General features: G+C 37.2%; 1 protein-coding gene across 1 annotated transcript in view; it reads left to right on the forward strand.

The window, feature by feature from the left end:
• Positions 1-18,901, forward strand: part of PLXDC2 (plexin domain containing 2) — a 278,226-nt gene that overhangs the window by 131,952 nt on the left and 127,373 nt on the right. Inside the window, exons 3-4 of the mRNA XM_010579409.1 lie at positions 13,327-13,473; positions 18,298-18,367. Coding sequence (XP_010577711.1) covers positions 13,327-13,473; positions 18,298-18,367 — 217 coding nt within the window. The remainder of the gene's footprint in view (positions 1-13,326; positions 13,474-18,297; positions 18,368-18,901) is intronic.

Consider the following 18,901-nt stretch of genomic DNA (forward strand, 5'->3'; position numbering starts at 1 on the left):
CTAGGCATTGTTCCCAGTCAGTTCCGAGGACCAGACTAAAAGGATGTTTGGCCTAAGAGAATACAGCTGTTCTTGTGCTCTAGTTGGTATCCACTCACTAAATTAAGTTAAATGTCATATTATTATTTTCATAGTTAGAAGCTTGAAATTTGCAACAGAGATTTAGGATGTACTGGAGGAACAGTCTTGGGATATGCTGGAGTTGCACTGAAACCACTGTGGATATATCTTTTGCTTTTCTATGTAGCAGAATATTTAGATATCATATTTTTTGTTGGAAGAGAGCTAAAATTTGCTGTTAAATGATATAGTAATTGAAGGCTAAGATGTATAGGATTTTATTGCAGTGTTTCTAAACAACTTTTATTACACTCTTCTGAAAGGGTTGTTATTGCTATTTTAAAATGTTTTTATTCACACTTTTGAAGAGTTTATTTTGGAAAATTACCATGTTACTTTGGAGATGAAGAATGTAATTTATTTTCAGAAAAATCAAGTCTCTTTTTCAAAGTCTGAGTCAAGGGAAAAAATGTTCCTTACTTCTTCATGTGATGTTAGGGAAAGTATTTGAACTTTCTCAAAAAATAAGCTGCTTCAGATGACGTCTTAAGTAAAACTAAAATTTCTGTAAATTATTGCTAAATCCAGTATTGAACTGATTATTTTTAATAGCTATAAAGAAGAGCCAGAAAATGAATTGATCTGGAAGCAGCCCAGATCATATATGAAACATCCTAGTCCTCCACTATTATGAAATCACACCAAACGGTATGTCACCTGCAACTAGAATTAGGATCTGGGACAATCATTAATTTACTGAGTTTTTCTGCTTGTCCAGCTGAGTTTTCCACCAGTGACATCACACTTTCTAGTTGGCCAGCAGACTGATATATCATTGTCTTCTTTTCTTTCAGGCTTTCAACTGCAAAATGGTAAAATAGACAAAAGCCTCATATATCTTTTTGTATTGAATTTATTAATTGCTTACTTAAAATAAGGTCATCTTGACACTTGCACTGGGTCTTGCTACAGTCTTCAGCTGGACTGAATTAATTGCCAGTTCTGCAAGAAGTGTTGTAGCAATGAGCCTGTCAATATTTCCATTATTCTCAGTCTAAACTCCAGGGGTGACAGTTCTGCTAATAATTCAGGTATAGCTGAAAAAGAAAAAGGTGAAGACTGGAGCTGAGATTCATTCTCTGTTTCCTTTAAATTTGGGGGTGGACAGGGAAGGAAAGAAATTAAGAACAAGTTTTCCCACCCCTAAGTAAGGGAATTCACGGTGTTCCGTGGTAATCCTGAGTTCATTTCCACATGCTTAGCTATGTAGCCACACAAGGCATTTAATTTAGCATGCTGATGATGATGAATTTTTATAGCAAGGAAGGAGACGGGATTCAGAATTTAATGGAATCTGCCTTTGAATTTTCTTGTGATAATATTTTACATTTCCACATCCCTCTTCATCTCCAAGTTCCTAAAGCACATTACAATTATTTCAGAATCGCTGAACTTACAACTGAAAAGAGCTATGAGCAGTATCAACAACAGACCTTGTACTTTCTTTCTGAGTTAATTATTTCAGTCATACATGCCTCAGCCCTTGCTTGCAGAAGTTCACTGAAAAGTAGATTCAGCTAATGAAAGCTGAATATTAGTGTGGCTGTGAAGGCTGGGAAGGTCTCTCTTTTCCAGTCACTTCCCTTCTGACCCTTTTCACCACGTTCATCTGGAGTGTCCTCATGAGGGAGACTTGTATCAAATGGATCATGCAAAAAGCAGGGGATGATATTCATTTCAACCCATGCAAAACAGCCCTAGTTCATTTAACAGCATGCAGCAAATTGTGCATGGCAGGTTGGAGCAGGGAGTGAGGGTGAATACATTACTGAGTTGTTACTGCAGAGGAATTTGGGTAGGTAAGTAAAAAGTTGTTACATTAAGCCACGTAATTCCAGTTTGGATAACAGCAATCCTTAGGGATAGATTTTCAAAGCTGTAGGAATTCTGCTGACATTGATGGATTACTCCATGCCACTCTGAAAATCTTTCATGGTTTTGTAATATGGGAGAGTCAATTATCTGTTATCCCAAAACAGTAACAACTTGGCATGTAAGCAGATGGGTACACCGTTTCCGATTTGGTCAGACACCTCCTTTGTGTAAATTTAGTAATTATAACTTGAAAGCTTTCAGCATTTGTCAGGAAGTCAACGGCCTGTCTTCTTTGTGATTGTGTGAGTTATATAGGCTTTTCAAAGAGAATAATAAATGGGGCCGAAGCTCAAAATTCATATCAAGAGGGGGATCAGAGTTAAGAAAGTTCCATTTGCAAAATGTGCATTTGTCCTTCCAAAAATGCCAGCTACATGCTGTCAACTGCTGAAGAAAATGCTGATGAAATGCTTTTAATAGCTATAGTACTTCATACACAGAACAGAAATTAATAAGTAATGAAAATAACAGATCTTTTTGTTTTCTTTCTTCTGTAACTCTGGTATGCATTCACGTGTAGCATGTCTAGCTTTTCACAGACCATCAGTAATAAAACAGTATTTATTTCTAGAACACAAAATTGGCAATGGAGTTTTTGGAGAGTCTGCAACAAATTGCAGTGTGAATAACAAGGAGAAAAAAAGAAAAAGAACAGCAAACTTTCACATGTTCACCAGACTTTTTAGCAGCACAACATTTAACAGAGGTAGGGAGATGTGGCAGCGTTACTGGAGGTTTGCTTCATGCATGTGTATCATGCTGCATAACTTTTCACAAATTCCTATTAAAATTTTTAAATAAATGAAAACATCACTCTCTTGGAGTATTCTTTCTGTAGCCTTAGCAACAAAAGTAGGAAAGGGGAGAAGTTGCAGATGGAAATCCTATCTGTCTGATCTCATACAGGTGGAGCAGTAAAATGTCATGAGGGATAAAATGCCATGATCTCTTGTAGGTATTCGCTTTTTGCTCCAGTACAGACAGCAAAACAAACAGCTTTCTCGGGTTCTTCCTACCTCAGGTGAAGTGTGGATGCCTCTTTCCTGGTGTATGAGAGAAAAGTGGCTTCCAGTGCTAGAACAGGCATAATCTGGCTCCAAAGTGCTACTGCTGTGGAATGGGCTAACAATGTGGCTTCCACATGTCAGCAGCCTGGTGGGTGCTCATTTGGGGAGTATAACTGACTGGCTGGCACAGTGGTTTATAGCAAGTTTGGTGAGGATGTTTGGAACGTCTTCCTTCCGTAGTTATAAGCAAGTGTACCAAATGTCCCTATTTGTCTAGAAAACAAAACTCCAGTTCTTACAGGTGTACAATTGATGACTATGTAGTTGAATGAAACAGCATCTTATTTCTGAGAATTTTCATTCTGTTGAAAAAGTAATTCATATGCTATACAGCTGGACTACAGTTACATTAATGTGAGAAAAGGGTTTAAGTTTTCTATTTTTTTCAATAAAAATGTAAATAGAATATTTAATGCTATCATTCAGTCATAACAGCGCATAAAATGTTGATTTTCTTATATTATTATTATCTTCATGACATGTCAGGCATATTATTCCTTCACCTTTGGAAATCAAGGTAATTTCTTAAATACACTGCAGAGGTCTTGTATCTTATATAAACATTAAATTAAGGGTAGTACACGTATACTGCTCTAATAATGTATATGAATTTATATGAAATACTAGGCTGCTGTGATTGCTATGAAAGGCTGGAGTCTGTATGAGTGGTTTTCTTTTTTAGTTGTAGTCAATATTGAAATTGAAGGTGAAATTCAGCTCCTTAATTTGGATACTTAAGTATAGGTGCGTGTGGTGTAGATGACACATGTGCAAGCTCTTGTATGTGAATTAAAGTATCCTATCATAGATGGTGGAAATTTAAGGTGAAATTCAGTTGCCTAACTATAGGTGTCTGGTATCATTTTAGGCACTGTGGTTATACTGAATGGTCCGTTGCTCCTCCTGTAGAATAGTGGTCTACTGTAGGTCTTGGATCATATCTGCAAGTCTCTAATGGCCCTGGGTTCCTCCTGTGCTTAGGCAATGACATGTCATCCATGGTCAGCACAGTCAGCGCAGTCAAGGTGGGTATTCAGTTTGCTCTAAAGTGGACCTGAAAGCTTGCTGAGGTGGCATACCTTCATTAACAGCATTTACTAGGTCTGTGGTTCTGATAATGAGCACTTAGAAACCCAGCTCTTATGCACACAGCCACACTGAAGTGTCTAACCTGCAAACTGAATGCCACCCTACTCGGCTACCTATTTATCAAAATCTGAAGTGAAAAGGCCAAGATTTTTAAGTGCCACAGCTTGCAAGAGCAAGAGTGCAGGTCCTGCAGAAAACTTGATTGGAGCCTGATGTTATATAAAGGGAGTGACTTGGAAGTGCCTGTCTAGCCAACATGTACCTCATCAAGCATCTCGGTTAAATACGATGTCTTGTAGTTGTGGCACTTATGTTGGAGGGCTCTCAAGGGATTTATTTATTTTTTTGAGCGTGACTGCAGGATCAGATAAAGAAACATTTCTGTGACAAGTCCTTAGGAAATGTGGCTGGTAAGAACAGTTTGTTAAAATTGTACATAGTGTTCTTTTCAATATTATTGTATAGAATATCCCGACTGAACTCCTGTTACAGATGTGTTCAGAAAAATACATGAACAAAGCAAAATGCATACTTTTTCCAAAGCACAGAGCAAACTTTCCAAAGAGCAGTAGAAATCGGGGCTACAGCTTAACCACTTTAATCATCACTATCTTGCTCTCTAAGGCATGAATGTTTATTTTGAAATTTTGCATATTGATTGTGGATTTCAGCCAATCCTATGTTTTAGCAACTAAAGATTCAAGTGTGTTGTGAGAGCTAAACTAGAAAGTGCTATGGTTAAACGGACTACCAGTTTTGGTTGCAATGTGTTTAAACTGAGTGTTCTCCAGAGAAGCCACGGGGATGCAGCTGTTCCTTTGATGCCCAGGGTCTGTGAAGAGCATGCTGCTGTCTGGCTATACGCTGAACGGCACACAGCCGAACTGAATGGCACAGCTTTGGCAAAGAGTGGTGCTGAGGTGAACATAAGGCATCTTCAAAAGCTTCAAATTAGACTTTATCCCTACAGGTAAAAAGCTACTGCATTAATAAACTCATGTATCTCCCCGTATCGATTTAGTATCAGTCATACATGTCCTTACAACTGATTGTCCTATGATTTCATCTGTGAGACCTGATGGATCCCTGAGACACAGTATTAACTGCTCAGCAATTGCAGCACACACCAGTGAGTGTGGAGGCAGCTTCTGCACTGTCCTACATAAAGCCCTGATCAACTAGAAACTATACCTGCTAATATTAACTTAATTCTCCAGATTTGTAACACTTTTCATCCTGATTTAGATTTGCCATTTTCACTCTTCCTGTGAGGCCATGGGGCAGCTGGCTCTTGGTTGCTCTGTTTTCTTCTTGTACCTTCCAATAGAGAAGGGACAAAGAATTGGAAGCAAGGATGACTTACTGAAGGATGACTTTCTGAATATGCACCGGGGGAAGAAATAAGCCACAGAGAGTTTAAAATTGCTCTAATACCTGGATTAAAAAAAAGGAGGAGGGGGGGATAATATTAAACTGAATTTATTATGTATCTGAGGGGGAGAAAAAAGTTGCAGGAGTGTGCCTGTAAGTATGTCAAAGTATATACACTCAGAAATACATTGTTGCTTATATTCCACACAAGAAGTGAATCTTTAAAAGACTAAAATACGAAATCTTTAAAAGCTAACTTGACAAAGATCTAATTATTTATGGCATTATCTGGAGTCACAAGCCCCTAAGAATGGGGCTGGTAACAGGAATGGGCTCATAACCACTGAAGCTCTGTAGTCTAGGCCTGGCAGTTAAGTTTTTTATGTTTACAAACAGTCTTTTTTACAATTTCAATTTTATGAACACTTTAGTCATTTATAAATATCTAAAAATGAGAAAATAAGCTCTAACATGTTTCATAATTACACCAAAATCAAATTGCTCCTAGGTGTTTTCATGATCGTTTTATTGCAGTGGTTCCTATTATTTTCTTTTGGTGGAGGGGATGCTACAGAGCAGTTAATAAAGGCTTATTTTGAGAATGTCATTTCTCAAACTCCTGCTCCAGCACATCACGAACAAAGCTGCATAATAAATATTTCCCTGCTGTAATTGGTTTTTGAGTGACTTGGTGATTTGCCTTTTTTTCTTTTAAGTAAGGCATTGCAGAGACTTCTGGTCTTTTTGAAGCTTGTCTCTTATGACAAGGCAGTCCAAGGGGCTTTATAAGACCAGTGTAATAACCCCTAAATAGGCTGACAGTTTTATAGCAGTCCCCAAGAGGGAAGCTTCCTTTCAAAAGTGGCTGAATATCATGAAAAAGGCAGTGGCTCCACACTGACTTTTCACAAAGCCGGAAAGTCTAAACAGCTTTTTGGATTGATAACAGGTTTATGGCATCCTTCTTTGCCAGACTGTCCGTCAGCGTGTGTGACTGTCCATTATAGGTGCTGTCAGGCACTCAGAAAAGTGCGGTTTGAAAACGTGGGTGCTGAAGATGTAGAGCTGTGTAAAGCCTTGCATGTACATAGGGTGAGAGCTGTGAGCTAAATGCTTTTGTTTCATCCCAGTTGATGATATCGTTTAGTGGTTACAATAACAATCTCCAGATGTAAATCTGTGAGATTCTGGGCAAAGTGAGTTCCATACTGGCCCTAGTGAAAACCTGAGTTTGAGGACTCCTGCACTCACAGACACCAGGCTTTCAGGACTCTGCAGAGCACTCATGAGGCCTGTTCTAGGAGAATATAGTGTGAGATGAAGTTCTTAATCCCACTGCATGCAGACAGAGGATTTTCTCTTTTGTTAGACTGGGTTACCCTCATTCATTAGACATGGTATTAGCTGTTCAAAATGGATTTTGCTAAGGCTTGTGTAATCAACAGTGATGTTTGCAGGCTGTCTTCAGGTTCTGCTGACTGTTGATGTGGAATATGCATGCTATGCCTATATATATATATATTTCCTAAGTTCTTCCCACATCAGATATTAAAAAAAGACCAAAAAAAAACCCCAAAAGAACAGATTGTAGCTTTGTCATGAAAGCAGAGGGGCAGTTCTGTAAATTGTATGTTTCCTCAGTAGAGATTTTTACAGAACAAATGCTTTTGTTAAGAAATTGAACAGCAGAGAGTTTATCCTTGATGCAAAGTGTTTATGAAATTGGTACTTCTGAGCATCAGAGAACCACTCATAACAATGGAGCTTCCTAAGTAGCAGCCGCTATATATATCTTCTGCAAGACTTTCATGTGGTAGTTCACGTGTAGTTTATCTACTGAAATTAGAGCTTTCACATTTTGAGTGGCCAGTCCAAATTAAGCACTTCTCAGGGTTCTTTGGTCATCCAATCCTATAAAACTGTGAAGTTGCATCATAACATTGCTATGTTATGATTATAATTACGGTACTCTGTGTTAAAATGCAGTTACATGGCAGCAGCATGCAAAGTGTCTCTCTCCCAGTTTCCTCTGGCCTTATCTTCCCATTAGGACCCCATCTCAGGATGGATGGTCTTTTCTCATGCTGTCTCATCTCCTCTGCTAATGGCTTTTAGACTGGGGATATTATCCATGTATACTTGCCACCCACCCCTGTCTCAGTCAGTGCCCACCTAAAGAAAAGGTAAATAAATAAGGAAATTCAATTGCAACACCATACACACATGCTTCCTCTGCCCTGGTAACACAGAGTGTGACCATGCATCTCTCTCGCCGCTTCCCAGTGCTCAAACGTGGCTGGAAGAGGCTTTCTGTTGGCTGCAATGCAGAGCTAGCTCACATCCTACACGAGCTGTCATTTCTGTTCTCCCTTCCTGTGCTGTTTTCAGCTGGTGGGTACTAATAATGTTCAGAAATCTAAGAGCAATTTTCTAACAAAAATCTGAAACAATTCAGAAGTCAATTTTAGCTGTACTTTACTGACAGGGTAGGCAGAGATATAGTAAGAGAGTAACAAGCATTACGTGAGATTAGGTTAGAGTGCAAATCGTTTTGAGGAAGCTGGTTTTGTTGTATGCATGCAGGGCCATCTTGTTGCTGGTTTATTTTAATAGAAAGGGTGTTCTTTTTTTTATTCTGAAAAATGAATTGCCAGAATGACTTTTCTTCATTAGGGAAATATGTTTAATTGCTGGCTTATTTCCTTCTTCTAAATTTCCCAGTAACTATTTTATTATTATCTTTGTTTTCTCCCTGAAAAGTAGTCTATTTTTAAATATATAATTGCCTGTTTTCTCCTTCCAGTGTTTCCATTTTATTCTGCAAATGCAGCTTTTACAAAGCATAATTGTCTGATTAATTTCATAGGCTATTCCTTTATAAATGCTCGTATTATATTCAGAGTTAAAGATGACTTTCTGAACTTAGTATTTGGTGATGAGTTTCCTCAGCACTGATTTTGGGGGCAAACACCAGCAGCACTTTCAGTTAATTTAAAAATAGGCATAGTCTGTGATTTTAGCAATATTTGGACAATTTGTTGATGCGTTTTGTTAAAAATCAGATACCAGACCTTCCTTTTACTGTGATAAAATTAGGTACCTATAAAGTTTAACTCCATATCCCTGATGGTTTCAGAGTTTCTTCATTGTGATGTCATCTCAATGCAATTCTGAAAATGCAATTTCAATAACTAGAATATTTAAAGGGACAACAGTTATCAAATTTAATGCAGTCTAATTGCCTTTTATTGTAGCTGGCAATAACTCATGACAATCACAGGTATTTGAAGATAAGGAGCCTTGGATGATTGACTGATTGATTGCCATGTCACAAACAGTCTCACAGGACTGGGATAAGGCAACCAAAACTTAAGCTACCAAAATGTAATTGTTGTCTGGCTGGCTGATCTATAATGATTTGTCTTGTTTTTCTCTTTTCTTTCAACCACAGAGAAACTAGGAGTTTTTTCTACAGCATACTATTGTGCAACAGCAGAGGTCATTCCTGGATGCCAGCTGCTTTTTCTCTGGTTGAAGTTACTAATTTTTTTCAGTTACAGCCTTGCAGATATAGATACATAGAGAGATAGATATGGCAAAACTTTTTGTTCAGTAATGTCTGTGGTTTGGATGCAATTGGATCCAGTATTTAAAAGCAAAATACTCATGCAGTTGGATTCAACAGAGGCTCTTATTCTTAACCTAAATCTTGTTTGATAATACCCTCTGTCTCTTAGATATTTACAGTACCTTTCAATTTCTATTAAAGAAAAAATGTGACAGGAAGAGAATTAAGCCTGAAAAGTCCCATGCTTACATATGTGATTGCATTGTCCTTGAATTGTGATGTCTTATTTCATTGAGAGGGAACTTTATCATTTCATGTCTGTTTTGGTACAATTTTCATGTACATCTTTGGCCAGAATCCCAGTTAGTAATTCGAAAGCATTTCAGAGGTATAAGGTAGTTGTTACTTTTAAATATCACACATAGTTACTTTGTACTATCTTGATTGCAACAGTTTACCTCACACATTTGAAGTCTTAATCTCTTAAGGGACACCAGTTATCGAGGAAACTGGTGTGATGTTTGGACTGTATTTGGGAGTATCTGTATATGGAATGTATGGAATAGATGTTCAGTCACTGAATTTGGCAAATACCGAACACCAAGAATTTAAAGAAGGCTTAATCTTCACTTGTGCTGAGATTTCATGAATAGTGCATGCCCTCAGCTTTCCTGAGAACATTCAGTTGTAGTTGCAGAAATATGGGAACATATTCAAGGTGTCATCAGACAATATCCCTCGTGAAAACTGTTAGAAATTAATTTTCTTTACAATCTAAAATAAGATGGCAACTCAGCATTGAGGATTGCCTAAGGTTAAAAATACCCAAAAGAGAAGAGTTATGAGAGAGGGTCTAATGAATATTCCCTATATCCTTACAAAGGTTTCCAACAGTAATCCTCATAGCTGGTGCAAAAAATCTCTGGGAAAATCCTTTGCTTAAAAGCTGTATTTCTCAATAAAAGAGAGGTGCTTCCCACTTCATATATATGCAGTATTTGTACAGAACTGTACATCTAGAGAAGCAATAGGAAATAATGCTTATATCCCCAGAATACCTAGAAGACAAAGAAAAAAGAAGTATCTTGAAGTATTAATGGGTACGTTCTCTGATTGCTCTGCATGTTCTTTCATTCGCTAACATGCTTTTATGTCATTAAAAGATACTGAAAGATTTGTTTCTCTTCATACTTGTATTTATATATAATTCTACCTATCTGCAGAACTCAACATCTGTGTCACATAAGTATTAAAATTATTTTCTTAGTTCAGAAGTTTACATGCAAATTCAGCATAATATCTGAAGCATTTTCCCATCTTCTTATGCATATAGTACCTGTAGGGGATGGAGTGCATTATGAAGCAGGTGCCGTCAACCAAAGCCTATAAACAGGTCTGTCAGAATGAAAATTCATAGGTATCTATTGGTACCAATAAAATGTTTCTCTACAGCTGGGAAATTTATGGAAGACTAACAATTTCATTTCCACGGTACTGCACATTAAAAACTATAAAGGAGATGACTTGAAATAGAAGCATGGATCCTAACCTTACTAAGAGCTCCTGAGCTGCTCAGGCCAACTTTAGTAGTTAGCTGTGTGTTCCTTTCTGTAGCACTATAGTAAATTTACAGAGAGGATTAAAAAAAAAATTAGGATGCAAGAGAGAAATATTTAATGGTACATTCATAAAATACATCCACGTGAAGGTTATGAAGCTGTTCCAGTGAGTGAGAGGAATTCTGTTTTCCTTCTGTCATCCAAGTGGAAGTGAATTTGTTTCCTTCCACAACTATCTAAGGTTATTTAACTTGAATTAAAACAATAAATGAGACTTTTTTTACACAAAATTTGGTAGTTGTTTATACCTGAGTAATTCCTCACACACTGACAACACTGTTCAGCTGAAGGCTGTAATTTAAGTGTTTGATTTACAAGATGTATGAGTCTGCTTTAAGCATGGATCAAGATACTATTTAAAGCATTCTTACAGAACAACCGACTAGGCTCAGTGTTAGAGCCTTCTAGTTGTGGAGGTAAGGGCTTAGCTACTACTAATTAACTGGAGTAGCTTTATTAGTTATGAAAAACTGGAAATGCAAAAAGTCTGCACAGTTTTAGCTATGGTTTAAACATTGCATATCTATCTGAAAGAAAGCTATTTGGGTAATTATTTCTTCTTTTTCTCTCAGGGCTCTTTCCTTGAAACTTTGTGATGCCTTAAGTGTAACTTTTAATTTCTATTGACATTCTGTCCGAATGATAAATTAGACTGGGAAAATACATCTTTGTTGTCAAAACCCTTAATGTACTGTACCTCCTTTGTATACGTGACAGTAATAACTGTTTCTGTTGACCATTAAAGTAGAAAATAATTTGGTAAGGTAGCTGGTTTCTGTCATCTTCCTGACAGTAAAGTTTTAATTATGTTTGCTTGTGTGACTAACCTAGAGCTGCTGAAGTTGTTAGAAGTTGCTTCAAAAGTGCAGCTGGGATTTACTGGGCAAGCACATCCTGGCATATAAAGTGCAGCAGAAGATACAGAAAACATCGAGGGGAAAATAACCTGATTATGTCTGCAATGGTATATATCAGTAATGGTGTTAATGTAGGATGAAATCTAGCTGAAACAAGATTTATGGTCAACATATTTAACCTAGAACATGAACAGTTTCATCTAGAATATAAGCCCTTGCCAAGTATATCTTCAGCTCAGGACCACATCAGTAGGAATGGGTTGTATGTTCTGGGATGGTGTGTCAGGTCTGCGTGGCAGCACAGTGTGATGTGAGGGTAGTCCCACACTGCTTGCTGGGTGTAGGAGGTGCTGCAGGAGAGGAACTTCCCCATCTCCGGGGATAATGCTAAATTCTAAGTCAGCCTCTTCCATTTTCTATGCCACTGTTTATTTTCTAAGTTCATTCCAGTTTTAAAACACTATCGTTCAGGCTTTGTTTATTTTGCTTTGGTGCTGAGAAGAAGGAAGGGAAGAAGGAACTGAGAAATACCAGGATGTACTACTTCTACAGTATTACTTGTAGCTATTCAGCAGAAAGCTGGCAATGCTGTCGATTTAAATATTGTAGGGTTACAACAGCTTGGGACGAATTAAGGAAGACTGGGAATCTGGGATGTTTCATCTCTCACGTTGGACCATGTACTTTTTTTTTTTTTTTTTTCCTTTCATTGTCTTAGATATCTTTTAGGAAGGTACAGACCATCATAGCTACTGACCTTGACAGAAATTTTGGAATTTCCTATACTTAGGTTTTTAAACATTTACCAAATTTTGCCTAATAAGTATCAAAATTTTACTTTTTTTGCTCTGCTAAATGTATATGATTTCAAGTGTAAACTGATTGCAGTGAGGTTGAGTGGCATACAGAGTATTTTGAGTGTTGGAGTCCTAGCTTTGTCATTGAAAGAAGCAGACATTGCCAAGACTTCAACTGTCTTCTGAACCATGCACTTGATCATGGAACTGGACATCTGCAAGCTGCAGGATTTGATGGACCACTAGCACTATCTCCCATGGCACATGTAGGGTTCATGTATTTTACCTCTGAATTTGCTGTGACGTGAGCATGACAGCAACTACTGTCATTTTAAAGACCATGAGAACTAGGAAGCTTTCGTCTACAAATAGATATGTATTTGTCTCTCTCTGAGTGGCAAATGTACAGTAAAACAATCTTTTGGAGATTTAAAATGAAATGGCATTGTAAGACTATAGCTATTAGGAATTTTTTTGGATGTTCTTATAAAGGGTATTCTAGTAAATTATGTTTTAAAATGTTAATTTTTTTTTTTTTTTTTTTTTTTTACATGTTAGCTGAGAGTACTGCTTATTGCTTTGTTAGAGCGTGGCTGTTGTTACAGAAACTTACTGGCCATCTTGTCTTGAAAGCCATCAAATATTTTGCCATAGATTTAACTGATGTGGTTACAGGAACTGTATGATTGGGAATTGCGGATAGTGACCATTATAATCATAATATAAGATGATTGCATGAGGTAACTGTTTGCCTTACCAACTGCTTGTGGTTAGGAGCAGAGCTGTCTTCTGCAACGCATTTGCAATTTGTACTTTTTTCTTCATTGTTGACTTGCAGTATAGTCTTTTCTGCTGCTCCCAGGAGCAACAGGACTCAGTATTTCAAGAGTGAGGTTTTATATAAAACTAAGGTGCATCTTCCATTCTAATCTGTATTTGCTGTGGGTTTTTTCCCCCTTTCAGGAGGATACAGATCATAATTACTATACTTCAAGGACATATGGCCCGTATGATTCTACTAGCCGGGATTTGTGGGTCAATATAGACCAAATGGAGAAAGACAAAGTAAAGATTCATGGGATCCTTTCCAATACCCATCGGCAAGCAGCAGTAAGTCTTTATACATTTTTCTTCTTTGACATGGGTATTTTTCACCAGTGACCAACACAGCAGTATTACAAAGTATTGTGACTACTGTTCACAGAGCTTTATCTTTGAATTTTAGTTAAGCTGTGAAAGTCTGCACAGTGTTGCTATCAAATGATTCCAAGTTGCCTTTTTGCGTCTGCTGTAACAGTCCTTCAGAGACACCTTCACAGATATATTTAAAATTCACCTCTGTTCTTCAGGATCACAAACTATCAAACAATAAATTAATTGTGTTGCTGAAGTGAGAAGGAATTTTACCATTGACTTCAATAGTTACAGAACTGGGTTCAGGACTAAGTTGCTGAAGTTCAAGTCTCCCATGGAGTGTATCTGTGCACTTCCATTTTGTATGAGGTGTTACACATATTTTTTCTTTTGGGACAACTGATAAAACTCATGAGAATGTCATATAGTAACAGAAGTGATAGATGTGATCACCATTTCAGGATATCAACAAGTAAATATCACAGAGTGTAAATAACAGTCTTGTTTAACTTATTGTAATCATGCTGCCTGGTAAAAGGAAGTGAAATTGAATGCTGCGTGATTTACAGATTGTATTCTTGGGTCTCACTTGTGGCTGGAAACTGCATACACACAAGGGCCAATATTAGCACAAATTGAATACAGAAAATTGCATCGGAATTGTGGTTCTTGAGGTTCTTGTTTCATCCATTTGCCAACTTCGCTCCAACAAAAAGTTCTTGGGTTTTGCCTGTTTAAAAACAATATCCATTTCATGCCTTATTTATAGGTTGAACAGTTTTTAAAGATGCAGGTGTGTTTAGCAGTTTTAAAGCTGAGAGAAAATCCAAGTTTAATTCAGCTTTTCTCTCATTTTATCTGTTATCTCCCTGGTACCAGCCAGGTGACTGGCTCAGAGGAATGTAAGAGGCAGCAAGAAGAAATACGGTGGTATTTAGCTCAGAAAACAAAAAGCAGAGTGGGGTGATAAATCCACTACATGTGACTAACAGAGGGTCCAATACATAAAATATATTCCTCATAGCCAAAAACACTGTAAGGAGCCAGGGATAATGCAAATGCAGAGGGTTCAGGCAGTTATATATCTTTGGGGTACATTTAATAAAACACTGTATCAGGTATTTTCTTAAGACAATTTGTTTCTAACGAGGAAAAAACCTCAAGGGTACCTAAAAGTGAAAACCTGTATTATCTGCCTTGCCTTCTCCATCTGGGATTCTGGTGCTCTGTGCTGAGGGAGAGAATGGAAACATGCGAAAAAAATGTAATAAAAGAATTAAAAATACCTATATAAGGTAAAACATCTTTCCCTAATAAAAGTAATTTATGAGGTTTGGGACCTAAACATTAGTGAAATTCTTCTGAGAAATTTTAACCTGTTGTTTAATGATTAGTGAAGATGACACCCTTCCATGCCTTTGTTCTAAGCACTTTTGTTTCCAGCTGGATCCCTGAGATTATACACCTAAAAATGTCAATTCCAAGGGGGACATTTTGTTTAAGTTATTGACCTAGATGTTTAAAATGAAACACTGCTTTTGATCTGGGTGTGGGATCAGTGTGGATGACCATTCAGCATGGCAGACGGGAGCTTGGCAGCATGAGGTCTTCAACTGTTTCTCCCCAAAACCAAGTGGTTTAAGACTTTTCTGCTGAATGTCAAGTGCCCACTCTGCCTCTCTGTCAGCTCTAGCAGAGCTCCCGGTTTAGTACACTGATATCCGTCTCTTTTCATATGTACCCAAATATCCCGGACTGTGAACTCGAGTGACTGCAGCCATGTCTACATACTGGTTTAATCTTTTTCAGAGATTTATGTCCCTCTTGAAGGATGAAAAAGTACCAGTAAGTCATCATATAAGGCATTATATTTTATTTATGTGTCTATAGTTGATTTCTTGTATGTGTACAAGCAAACAACACCCATGTGTACCATACAACAAAGTTATTTAAGAGAGATGTGTTCTCTGTAACTGTATAACAATTGTAGAGTCATATATTCTGAGCAGAGCATACATAACTAAGCAGCAATCTCTTCCCTTCTCTTCCATAGAGATAAATTTTGCCATTACTCTTTAAAAGGGCATTTTGCACGTCTTTCTGTGACTTGGTGATTTACATGCTGATAATTTCTAAAGATTATTCTCCAACTTGGCAGTAGAACAAGGAGCTAAATTAGTATATGCTAAGTATTAATGATTTTTTTCCAATAACGTCTCAATTTGTGTGTTTTCCTTCATTTGGAAGTATGTAATCCTAAGAGTTTCCAGAAGCTGCCAGTTTGTTTTGCTTCTACAGGAAAAGTAATAATAAAGAGAGGATCCATGAGATTGTTTGGCTATATAAAGAGCATAGTCATTGTTTGTGGAAAGTAACACACAAATATTAATAGAACAAATAAAACATCTAACACTATAGGATTTATATCCCTAGTAGTGATTTTTTTTTCAGTATATTGCCACCATCATCTTAACTGTACAATAAAATTTTAGGTGTGGCATGGATGCTCAATGTGTTTAGATTAGGTATCTTAACAGTTGATTACTCAAACACTGAACTAGATACAGGATCACCTCATGCTTGAAACTCAGTTCGCTTTACTGTCAGTCCATTCTATCATCTATGCACAGAGAAAACATTTTTATGCCAGTGGGTTGAGAATTCTGATATTCTTTCTGAAAAATGAGGTATGCTTTCTAGTAGCAAAAGTAAAAACACATTTATTTCTAGTAGCTGTTACAATATTACACTTTAAAACATTCCTTGTTGGCTCTTTATTACAGTATTATGCTAAACAATTGTCTATATTAAACATTTTTACATTGTCAGAATTTAATGGATCATTTTTTGATTGAAGTCAATGGGAGACATATCTGGCTTGAGTGGGCATAGGATCAAGTCTTTATTGTAAACATTTTTATACTAATTTTTATATTATAGCAATTTAGGAGACTGTTAAGGGGGCAAATTTTTCTTTTAAAGCAGCCTAATGATTATTGTGTTATTCAGAAAGTTAATGCTAATAGGTAAAATGGACAATAGTGTATAAAGGAAAGAGGGAGTGTTTGGTCAGAAAATGAATGTTTTTAATAGTGTTCTTGGAAGTGATGTTTGGTAGAGCAAGGACATAATTTAAATGGGGTGCATACATAAACATAGCATACACCTCAGCAGTGAAAATTTTAGGACTTGGTAAAAACCCATTTGTTTAAGTTAATTCATGCGCTGTCTTTTGCATATGCCATTTTGATTAGAAATGTTCAGTTGTATATCCATATTTATGTATGTAGAGAAAAGGTCATTAGAATGTACTCAGTCCAATTAACACAATGCAAATGGATTTTGCATTCTAATTAAAAACATACGAAAAAAGCGCTAATAAATCCTCTCAAAATTCTGTCTTCTACTTAAGTGGAAAGCAAATCTAATTTAAAGTTACTGTAAATCTTCAGCTGTTAATTTCATGCTAAATAATTCTTTAAACTTTTCTGGTGGATTTAAATATAATCCTTCCTGAGAGAAGAAATACTCAGATATAATGTGAAAATAATAACCCAGGATAGAAATAAAGGTAGGGAAAATAAAGACAAAATGCACTTTCCCTGCCTTCCCTTTTTTTTTTTTTTTTTTTTTTTTTTTTAATATACGGACTGTTGCCCTTTCTTAAGTGGAGACATCAAAGGTTAAGGTTGAGGACAGTCACCAACAGCCCATCTTCACACCGGTTTTTACTGTAGTAACTCCTCCTAAATAACAAATAATAATGGGCTGCATACACAGTTCCTATTTGGGCTTTGGGCCATTATGGAAGTGATGTGGTTTTTATGGGATATTACATTTAAACAGTGAAAAGACCTTACTGGGATTTCAGCACTCCTTTCTGTCATGACTACCGATTTGTTCAGAGTTTAGCCAGGTAGCACACCAGGTGATAATTATGGGTGGCTACAATAATCGGTGAGCTTTGGGAAAGGAGTGGAATAGATGGGAAAGGAGAGAGCCATAGGCAGAGAGGGAAAATGAGTTTGAATTTGAAAGGTGCTTTATGGTGAGCTTAGGTGAGGAGAAGAGTCTGTTCTCCAGTTTACAATTCTCTGCTGTGGATTCAGCTGATAGAGGATAGTCACCTGTAGGTTGACAGGGGAAAAAAAAAGATTTTTCTTCCTTTTTTTATTTTGCAATAAGTACCTTAAGTAGAGTTTGTTAATACTTCTGTTGAATATTTCTTTATAAATCATTTCAGCTCCTAGTTAACAGTATAGAGAGGTGTGAGAACTGGTGCCATGTAGGTTTGACGGAGGAATTGCCTTCCAGTGATAACCCTTCATCAGATAAGGACCCAGGTAGCAGCAGGATGTCAGGGAGAGCACTTGAATCTGAAGAGGCGTGTGGCAGAGGAGGAAACCACCTGTAGCTGAGGGAGTGGGCATCCTGTAAAGCTTAGGTATTGCTAAGGCCTTAAATATTTATGGCTCCTCTTAAGAGGTTCAAGCAACATTTTTTTAAGGACAAACTCTACAAGTATTTATTAATTTTATTCTTATGAGTGGGTTATAATGTCTGCTGGTATATTTTAGTTTCTGATGTCTTCAGTTATGAAGATCCACTGCTTTTAGGTGTTTAAGTGCTACACAAAATTGTTTCCAGTTACCTATTGGCAATTCCAAATTAAGAATAGCAAGGCTCCAGTGAAAAATAAAAAGCAATGAAACAGATGTTTGAAGTGGAGGACAGTTCATTTCGTTTCCTCTTACCTTTCTGCACAATGTCAATTTTATTTTCTGGTGTTGTTCCTTTCAGAGAGTGAATCTGTCCTTCGATTTTCCATTTTATGGCCATTTTCTACGTGAAATTACTGTGGCAACTGGGGGTAAGTGGCTTTCTAACCATTTACTTTGAGTAATATGAGAAAAGTTTCTTGCAGCTATTTAAAAATACCTTTTTCCCCCTGTATATGTCAAAAGGTAAACTGCAGCTTTTATTTAGGAAATTTTCCTTTCCACAAGAAGAAAATTACAAAATATCGATATGATGAAAAACCTCCAGCTGGTCAAGTTGAACTGTTATAAAACCCTCTCAGTGTAAGACTTTATAGCATTAATCATTTTCTATTTAGGCATTTCCCCCAGAAATCTTGTGTGTGTGTCTGGAGCAGCTGCACTTGTAGAGATAGTACTGAAGCCAAAACAAGGACAGAAACTTAGGTTTTGCCTGCATGAGGGCAGAGGATTTACTATCCAAAGATAAGAAGTGCTGCTAGGAGTATGTAACTTGTCACCTGTAAGGCAAACCCAATGCAGTGCATTGCCTTGGTGTGATACGGTGTCTGCAAGAGTACCATAGTGTTCCTCTCCTCCTTCTGTGGGGTAAGATGGGAGGTATGGCACAGCTGGAGCTCCTGGTC

The sequence above is a fragment of the Haliaeetus leucocephalus genome, unplaced genomic scaffold (genome assembly GCF_000737465.1).
Source record: "Haliaeetus leucocephalus isolate CR32 unplaced genomic scaffold, Haliaeetus_leucocephalus-4.0 Scaffold0, whole genome shotgun sequence".
NCBI lineage: Eukaryota > Metazoa > Chordata > Aves > Accipitriformes > Accipitridae > Haliaeetus > Haliaeetus leucocephalus.